We start from the raw sequence: 9,270 nt of genomic DNA, 5'->3' as shown, positions 1-9,270 counted from the left end.
AGTTGCCTCGTGGTGAAGCCCCGCCTCGTCCAGCTCCCGCCGCATCTTCAGGAAGTCTGCCTCGCGCTTCCTGTTAGGCATGAAGTTAGGTACAGTGGTCACAGGGTACACTGTTCTGTCAGTAAAGCTAAACTGTGAAGAAGGTTTCCTAGAATAAACCCTGCTAAGGGAAAGTTACACATTTTAATGATTCTGGATTTACAGTATTTCATGAGCAGCAGGCTCTTCTGTAGTGTGGCACATCCATTTAGGTCTCAGCATGTTTCCAACAATCTAGGTAGACATCTAAAGGGACAGTGAAACCCACTTTGAGACAGTCTCTCCTCAGGGAGCTCGGCTGTGTATGTGAAAAGTATGTGTGTGTAGAACAGGTAGGGCACAGAGGCACCCCTGCTGCCCTTTGGGGGGGGGGGGGTTCAGGCGCTTACAGTACCGAGAGTATAATGCTACTCGAGGGCTCGCTGCCCTTCAGTGATATCTTTAAGCAAAGATATGACAATAGAACATTTTTAATGATTCCTGACTCACCCTGAAAGGGACCTATGGAGCTCCTGAAGTCCTGAAAGATGATCATGTTGAATATGATCATTGATGATCATACCTTGTACATGTAAGATATATAGATATCATATTGAAGCTTGCTTCTTCAACGGTATCTTTTAAAGGTTTCATACACCTCAAGACATTAATTAAGCTAAATTTGTCATAGAGGTGTTCTTTCTTGTTTCAGAAGGTTAGTTTTTAGACTCATTAACCAGTACTGACTTGGTCAAGATAATTCCTGAAAGAGTTAAAGCAGCAGCAGACTGAAGAGCAAAACATCCACGTGATCAACAAATACAGTGCAAATGTTGGAAGGCAGCTGCCTGTTTCCATCCTACCTACATCCAGCAAACATAACCATTCCACTACAGTGGTGTTTGTTCTCCACCAACTCCTGACAAAAATATCTGGCTCTTTAGCTGCTAATTATTAATCAACATGTTCTATTGTTAATACAGAATGATTAATTGGTGCAAGTGTAATGTGGCTGACAACCTGTTGAGAGCGATCTGAGCAGCAGAGGCTCCCCCGACCTCCTCTAGTTTTTCTCCTAGCTCCTCCAGCTCTCGGGCAATGTCGTTCCTCTGACGCTCAGCTTTGGAGCGCCACACCCGCTCATGCTCCAGTGCCTCCTCCAGCTCCTCGATACGAGTCTGAGGGAACAGTCACAACATACTGCTGTAGCAGCAGCAGTAACAGAAACTAGAGGCAATTTCTACTCTGTGTCAGTCTGACCAACCTGAAGCTCTTTGATCCTCTTCTGAAGGTGAGCAACCAAATTCTGCTCATCCTCCATTTTAGACTGAAACTGAGCCAAGTCAAAGTCTTTTCTTTAGGCAGGTATAGAGAGAGTGAGACACAATCGCATCACTATCATTATACATCAAATCTGAGTTGAGCTTAGGCTGCATGCAGAAACTGTCCTGTCAGTCAGGCAGATTTTTAACCATTAATGATGGGTTAAATAAAACTTAAAAACCAGTAGGCCTGGGTTTGTTTGCCTACTTTTTCAGTCTGTCCTCCAGTTCTTGTTTCTGATTCTTCAGGTCATTCACTGAGTCCACAGACAGCTTCAGATCCCCCTCCAGTTTCCGTTTGGTTCGTTCCGTCTCTATCCGCGCCTTCTTCTCCTGCTCCAGAGAGCCTTCCACCTGCAGGGAAACCAGAGACAACTCTTAGTACAGACTACCTTGAGCTTTTCTAAACTGTTGGACTGGTGTAAGGTCCTAGAGATGTTTTAAACAGGGCTGTGGGAGTCCAGTGATTGTTAAGAAGTTATTGCTGTTCACTGAGGAACACTGATCTTCATCAAAACACCAAATGAAACAATGTCATGGGAGAACTCTTCAGCAGAGTTCCCAGAATGTACGCCAAAGAGCATAAATGCTGTTTTGAGGCTCATCTACAAAGGATGGTCTGAGGATGCTTTACAAGGTTCTGGTGGTGACTTAGGAAGGTTCTAGAGGTCCTTAGATAGCTCTTGTGGTCACTGTGAAGGTTTTAATGGTCTTCTGGGTGGTTCTAATGGCCCCTATGGATCCTGTATCTGGTTCTAGTGGTACTTTAGGATTTAAGAATCCTGTAGGTGGTTCTTGTTGTAACTGAACATATTCACCAAGTATGTTATGTGGTTGTAGCTGTTCTTTGGGAGGTTCAGGTGATTCTTGTGGTCATTAAAGAGGTTCTAAGGTTTTGTAGGTGGATAAACTGATCCTTTAGGAAGTCCTAGTGGTCGTTAGTTCTGGAGACCCTGTAAATAGTTTGTGTGGACATTGAGAAGGTTTTATGAATTGTTTACTTGGTTCTTGTGGTCACTGTGGAGGCTCTCTGGGTCTTTAGGTGGTTCTTATGAGCACTAATGAAATTATGCAGGTCCTGTAGATGGTTTGTTAGGACATTTCATGAGATTGTAAGGAGATTTTAGGGTATGATTTTTGGATAAAGGAGCTCGAATAAGGTAGTACAAAAAAAGGAAACAAGAAACAAATAAGGGGATATTGGCACTGAATTTTCTCTTGATTTGTCACCCATCTGTAAATCACTCTACTCAGCTACTAATAGAGTCTCCATGGGGAACACAGTCAAACACAGACTAACAAGTCAAATATCCAATTGGACAGATGAAATCATGCTGTAAAGGTTGTTTCAGTCCTTCATGTGCAGAGACACCTGGATAATTTTACAAAGTTTAACTTTGGACACTTCTTTGAGATCCTTCCTTACATTGTCCACGTGCTGCTCAAGTCGAATTTTTGCCTTGGCCAGCATGTTGACCTTGTCCTCTTGAGCCTGAAGGTCATTCAGAGCCTGCTGGTGAGCTTCCTGCAGAGCGACTTTCTCTCTGCTCAGAGATGCTATGGATTCATCCAGAACATGCATCTCCTTGGACAGGTTCTTCATCTGGACAGAACAAGGAAGAAAAAAAAATGTTATTCTCCAAGTGTGTAATTCTAACATGCAGGAACCCTGCAGTGACACACCTTGTTCTCCATTCCATGTCTCTCTTTCTCCGCTTTAGCCAGGGTTATCTCCAGGTCATCCACGTCTTTCTTCAGCGACACCAGCTCATCCTCTATCTGGCGTTTCTTGGACGTCAGTGAGGCAGTCAGCTCCTCCTCATCCTCCAGACGCTCCTGCAGCTCCTTCATTTTCGACTCCAGAAAGATTTTGGACTGAATCAGCTGGTTGCAGCGCTCCTCCGCATCCGTCAGGTTGTCCTGCTCCTGGATGATTAGGATGAAGAAACATTTATTTTAACTATATGACCTTAGGTCAAAATGATATCATATGAAAAGAACTGGCTTAGAAGAGATCAGTTACTTTAAGGTGTTTCCAGTATTCACAAACTGTGATTGTGGCGCAAAAAGCTTTTCCAAATTTCCTATCATTTTTCAAAATTTTAGAAATAAATTGTGACAATATTTAAAACTGCAAGTGCTTACTGATAATCATGATAAAAAAAACTGATACACTATGTTTCAAAGAAAGTAGCCTGTTGAATTGCAAACAGGGTCTAAAACCTGATCCCTCCGCATCTCTGACTTACAGCCTGGAGCTGCAGCGCCAACTCATTTTTCTCCTGGACCAGAACGACCTGCCGCTCCTCTGTCTCCTGACGCTTTGCCTCTGACCTGACCGAGAAAAACACAACAAAAAATGAATTTGCCTGCAAAGAGGTTTGTACCCCCAATCTAACTGCTAAATTCATGTTCTCACTCGATATGCACAGACCTGGCAAAGGTCTCTTTCAATTTGGCAAAATCTTCTTTCAGAGCAGCCAGTTCTTTCTCCATCTGAGCACTCCTGAGCAGAGGACGCATCCTATAGAACAACTGCATCCATGGCCAGGTCCTCACCGAGAAGTACGCTCTGATGTTGAACTGAATCACCATTATGGCATCTCTGAGGGGAAGAATTGGAGAATGTATCTCATGCACTTTTTCATTACGTTTTCCAAAGCACAGATTGATTATCCAGTTGACGTTCAGAAGAGCGGCCAACACAATTAGCAGATCTAACTGAATGCCAAACTTTCAAGCTGATATTTTTACTGTATTATTTCTTTCTCTTGTGGCTCTCATACTGACCTCTGCAATATCAACTTCTTTAGTTCCACCCTCATCAGCTTCCCTCTGCACATGGCTTGGACGGTGGTGAGGATCTCAGACAGACGCTCGTCCCTCATGTCCTCCAACTGACCCAACAGACCCGCCTTGAAAAACACCTAGGAGGAGGAGAACCATTACATTTTCTCTCTGCACAGAAGTAAATTGTAGTAACAGCAGCATTATTCACAGTATTTGTGCTGTACCTTGGTGTGTCCATACTTGTACTGGGTATGGTCTATGTCCAGAGAGGCCAGCAGTTTCTCTACAGCCTTCCTGCTGTCAATAAAGGAGTCCTCTGGAATCGCATGAGGATTTAAGATGCGATAGCTGATAAAGAGCAACACACATGGATTATTGCAGAGCTGCAGAGGGTCAGGAAACCAGACCAGATCAGTAAAATAACTCAAGCATAAGCTTGTGTTTTTGTGTGTGGGTATGTTTGGGACTCACCGCTGTTTGAAGTCAGCGTACAGGATGCGATTTGGGAAGCCCTTCCTGCAAATCCTGATCCCCTCAAGGACTCCGTTGCACCTCAGCTGGTGGAGGACCAGGAAGGGATCCATCACACCTGTGATAATCCCACAGGGACACTTGAAACATGTTCATCAGCAGGTTCTAGAATATTTTAATATTTCAGATTTGACCTGCAGTACTTCCACTTCATGGCACATGTGCTTTTTGCTGCAATGTAATTAATGTTATCAGTCATTCTGAAGTTCAACTAGAGGCCCTATTGGTAGATAGGATAAGATTAAATTAACATTTATTAGCCTCCTGATGGGGAAATTCACACTGTTAAAGCAGCAAAGGGATAGAAAACAAGAACTAAGTGTTAACGGAGGGGTGATGAGTGATAAGCCTCGTTCCATAAAAGGAAGGAGGGCCTGTGGATGCTGCATCTGCCAATGTTGTTATCCCTTGGTGATCAAAGTTAGTGATGTAATAATTAGCTAAGATACAAAGATTAACTGACAACTATTTTGATAATTGATTAATTCTTTCTCAAGTAAAAATGTCAAAAACTTTGGTTCCAGCTTCTCTATAGTGAGGATTTTCTGATTTTCTCTGTTTTATGTCACAGTAAACTGAATATCTTTAGGTTTTGAAGTACTCATTAGACAAAACAAGACATTTGAAGATGTCACCTCAGAACCATGGGTGGATCCAGGGGGTGGCCTGGGGTGGCACTGGTTGGCCGCCCCTGGTGCCACCCCCACCAGTCAAAATGTGATACTTGTCAGTATTAATCAATGAAAAATGCAAAACAATGACAATTGTTGCCTTGAATACAACTAACATTTTTTCTGGTACTTTATAATTGATATTGGTAAAAATATTTAAAATTAAATTTATATTAAATTAAAATTTGGTCAAATTTTATATCACACATTCAATGTCTCCAGTTGTGTTGTTGTGGAGTACCTGTAAATAAGGCTCACAGCCAATGTTAGCCAACAGAAGCATTGTATGTGTCTCATTTTTACACAAAGTAAACATAGAATAGGATAGAATGGATTCTTAATATGTTCTATTATTTCATAAACTATGGGTTTAATTTATGTTTTATGATGTTTTTCAAATATGCTACCCCTCTCTGAGTCTGTGCCCCAGCTTGGCCACCCCTCCAAAAATTTTCTAGATCTGTCTCTGCTGGGCAGTTTTTATGATTTTCTGACATTTTATAGACAAAAATTACAAATTAATTAATAATGAAAACAAATGTTATGTGCAGCTCTAATGAAAATACCTTGACATGTATTGCAACTATAGGAACTATGCTAATCTTGATATAAGAGCATGTGTTAACATGCTGACTGACAGATTAAAGTTGTTGTTAGACCCAACCATTTTTAGCTTAGCTTAACTGTTTACCAGTTGTACCTGTAAAATGAAGATTACTACCTCACAGAGGCAAATCTGTAGCTACACACTGGGCTTTTCAGTAAATCTTGATGTTTCATGGTTTTACCTGGACTCTTGTTCTCATTGGGGATGATGCAGCGCACAAAGTGAGGCTGAGTGCTGCGAAGGTTAGCCATCAGCTTATTAAGGTTCTCCTGCATGTGACCACACAAAAACAAACAGTTGAAGACCTTCTATATGGCATATAGTCATAATGTTTCAGCATATCACAGTCACCAATCATCTGTGACCCACCCCAGTGATCAAATAGCACGGACGGCAGTTAAACCAAACTCCATCCTGCTGTAACTACAGTCAGTTTCAGGCTGTGTTATATGAAGTCACTGATGCTTTATCTCAGATTGTTTGTTAATTTACACAAACTGTTCTTAATCATAGGAACAAACAACAATCTGACTCACCTTGTGTAACTGTGAAACTGTCTGGAAAGAAGCTCCTTTCTTCTTCCTGTGTTTGGTTTCTGCCTTTAGATCACTTGCTTGTGCTGAAACAACAGCGCAAACAATGCAGAGAGTTCACTATCTGCACAGTCAACACACTCCCTGGTATTTCATTCTTATATTTCTTTCCTTGGTCTACCCTAGTTTGGAGTCTTTTTAAACTTTAAGAAAGTGTGTCTTTGTTACCCATCTCGGAGCTGATGTAGTCCTCAAACAGCTTAGCCATGAGCTTGTTGGAGGATTTCTGGAACAGAGCCACCACCGTCTCATTCAGAGGATCTTTGTTTTTATCCAGCCAGCCCGTGATATTGTATGGAACCTACAGACAAGTTAACACAGTGATCTGCATAATTCACTTGTGATAATTAATTGTTGTCTTTACACTAATGCTCACAGATGTAACTCGACACAGAGAAAAATGTGGAGCTCATATTTGACTCCTGTTGGCAGGATACATCTCCTTTGTGTTGATCACTACATATCTCAGTGAACCAAATGATGTGGAGTTCCCCAAGAATCTGTTCTCTGGACTCTTCTTTTCAGGATCTTACCACTAGCTAAAAACCACAAATATCTTTTTTATGCAGATGACACACATTTACATAATATATCCAAGTGATTGTGATCCCATGTACTCAATGAGTGGATGTGCCAAAATATCCTCCAGTTAAAGTATAAATGTTTTGTTTTTTACTTTTTGGAGGGTGAAAAAAATATGTTAAAGACTATAGACCAAGTCAGAAATCTTTGTATATTTAAGGACAGTAATAAATATTTTATATCTTTAAGATAATTACAAAATGAGCTTGTGTCACCTTTTGTTGATCTGACTACTGTAATAGTGTCTATACCAGTTTAGTTTCTTTGGCAGAGTCCCTGTCTTCAAAGGTCCTGATACTAAAGCAGAACTATATCATCAAAAACAGTAGCATCGCTGCTTTGGATGCAGGTGTGCATATTCTCCTTTTTTCACCTTTGCAAGTGTCTTGTTCATTCACTATTAGAAAAGACATTAAAAAAAAACTCCAGTAAAACATCTGTAATAAAAATATCAGCCATTTCCAACTGGTGCCTGTTTAAGCAAAGTAACTCAAACAATATGAGAAAAGAAGCCATTTTAGCCAATACCCACCACTCCAGCATAGTGAACCAGCTCAAAGTGTGTCTCATATTTGCGCTTCTTATCATGCCGTGGCCGCTGGAAGTTGGGTGACTTCCCCAGATGATTGTCGTAGAGTTTGGTTTTAAAGCTCTGGTCCGTGGCCTTGGGGAACATACACTCCTCTTCCATAATGGACAGAATACCCATCGGCTGGACACAAATATTGATTCATTTGTTGGAAATCAACAAAGCCTTGCTAATTCATTCTATGTGAGCAGATTTTTTAAATTATTCAACAGCGTGACTATGTGAATAGATATTTGTCCACACACACCCTCTCTATGAGGTCTATGCAGGCCTGTAAATCCAAACCAAAGTCTATGAAGGTCCATTCTATTCCCTCTGTCTTGTACTCCTCCTGCTCCAGGATGAACATGTGGTGGTTGAAAAACTGCTGCAGCTTCTCGTTGGTGTAGTTTATACACAGCTGCTCAAGGTTATTGAACTGTAGAAGGAGAGAAACAACATTTATATAGCCACAGGCAGGGCTGCAGTAAGGTTTTAGGAATATCATACTGCAAGTTCAAACAAGCTAAAAATGAAATGAACATTATTTATACAGTGGATCGGTTAGTGACAATGTGCCAGGGAGCAACTTTCATTCAAGTGACAGGGTGACATGTTGGAGTCCAAGACCCAGCTGTAATGACACATTAATTGTTGTTCTTCTTCATTTCATCTTCAAGTTCCAGGAGTCTTGGTCTTGGTAACAGGCATCACAGGTCCCGTTAGGATCTTTTCCCATGAGTAACGAAGAGAAGTGTAGCTTACTTCATTTTGAATTTGGTATAAATGCCTTCCTTTTTGTCCTCAATCCATGACCTTTGCCAGTGAGTTACAGCTTTGTTCCATATAAAGGACTTCACTTCTGCTTTTTTTTCTGAAACTGGTGGTTCCTCTTGACTACCTTTTAATCCCTGTTTTTCCAAGTGGCCTGCGAGTGAGCTGGTACCCACATGAACCCCACCTCCATTCCTAGTCTATTATATCTATATACTAAATGCACTATTTCATAGAAAATACCCTGTTGACATCTAGAAGAGGAATGTTTAATACTCTGCAGGGCTGCACTAGAATCTGACCATATTTTCTTTTATGACATGCCCCTTTATTAGAAATCAGTTGGTTACTGGACACTTCACATAAAGGATTTAAGAAAAGGACATCTCATCTTTAAAAATGGTTGCTCAGTTCCTTTCTCCTCTCATATTTTCTTTGCATTCTTTCAGGACTAAGATACAAGGACAAGACCCAAATGAGGGAAATGTGGCCGCTTAGATGAACCCAGTGTCCTTCTGTCCTCTTTACCTCAAAGATCTCGAAGCCAGCGATGTCGAGGACACCGATGAAGTACTGACGAGGCAGAGCGGTGTATAAGGATGAGTTGATATGACTCACCAACCATTTAAACATACGGTCGTAGGTGGCTTTGGCCAGGGCTGCCACTGCAAAGTTAACCTACACACACAGACACACACACACACACAAAATGGACAGTCAGGTTCATTGACAGCTGATATGATGGAAACATAAAGAAAATGGAGACACTAAATATGTGGATGCTTGAGTTTTTACCTGCTCTACAGTTTGTCCT

At 41.3% G+C, this 9,270-nt stretch overlaps 1 protein-coding gene across 1 annotated transcript in view; it reads right to left on the bottom strand.

Annotated features, from left to right (window-relative positions):
- LOC109968607 (myosin-7B-like) overlaps positions 1 to 9,270 on the bottom strand; it is a 34,732-nt gene that overhangs the window by 11,808 nt on the left and 13,654 nt on the right. The window contains exons 12-29 of the mRNA XM_020614987.1: positions 9,252 to 9,270; positions 8,985 to 9,134; positions 7,951 to 8,121; positions 7,647 to 7,826; positions 6,701 to 6,833; positions 6,476 to 6,558; positions 6,121 to 6,208; positions 4,602 to 4,719; positions 4,355 to 4,478; positions 4,131 to 4,267; positions 3,775 to 3,945; positions 3,590 to 3,674; positions 3,024 to 3,266; positions 2,767 to 2,943; positions 1,549 to 1,694; positions 1,283 to 1,373; positions 1,039 to 1,196; positions 3 to 70 (exon numbers count right to left, since the gene is read on the bottom strand). The exon at positions 9,252 to 9,270 is cut by the window's right edge and continues 94 nt beyond it. Of these exons, the coding sequence (XP_020470643.1) occupies positions 3 to 70; positions 1,039 to 1,196; positions 1,283 to 1,373; positions 1,549 to 1,694; positions 2,767 to 2,943; positions 3,024 to 3,266; positions 3,590 to 3,674; positions 3,775 to 3,945; positions 4,131 to 4,267; positions 4,355 to 4,478; positions 4,602 to 4,719; positions 6,121 to 6,208; positions 6,476 to 6,558; positions 6,701 to 6,833; positions 7,647 to 7,826; positions 7,951 to 8,121; positions 8,985 to 9,134; positions 9,252 to 9,270 (2,342 nt within the window). The remainder of the gene's footprint in view (positions 1 to 2; positions 71 to 1,038; positions 1,197 to 1,282; positions 1,374 to 1,548; positions 1,695 to 2,766; positions 2,944 to 3,023; positions 3,267 to 3,589; positions 3,675 to 3,774; positions 3,946 to 4,130; positions 4,268 to 4,354; positions 4,479 to 4,601; positions 4,720 to 6,120; positions 6,209 to 6,475; positions 6,559 to 6,700; positions 6,834 to 7,646; positions 7,827 to 7,950; positions 8,122 to 8,984; positions 9,135 to 9,251) is intronic.

This window comes from Monopterus albus, unplaced genomic scaffold (assembly GCF_001952655.1).
Source record: "Monopterus albus unplaced genomic scaffold, M_albus_1.0 scaffold155.1, whole genome shotgun sequence".
NCBI classification, from domain to species: Eukaryota; Metazoa; Chordata; class Actinopteri; order Synbranchiformes; family Synbranchidae; genus Monopterus; species Monopterus albus.
This window is presented reverse-complemented; position numbering and strand designations above follow the sequence as displayed.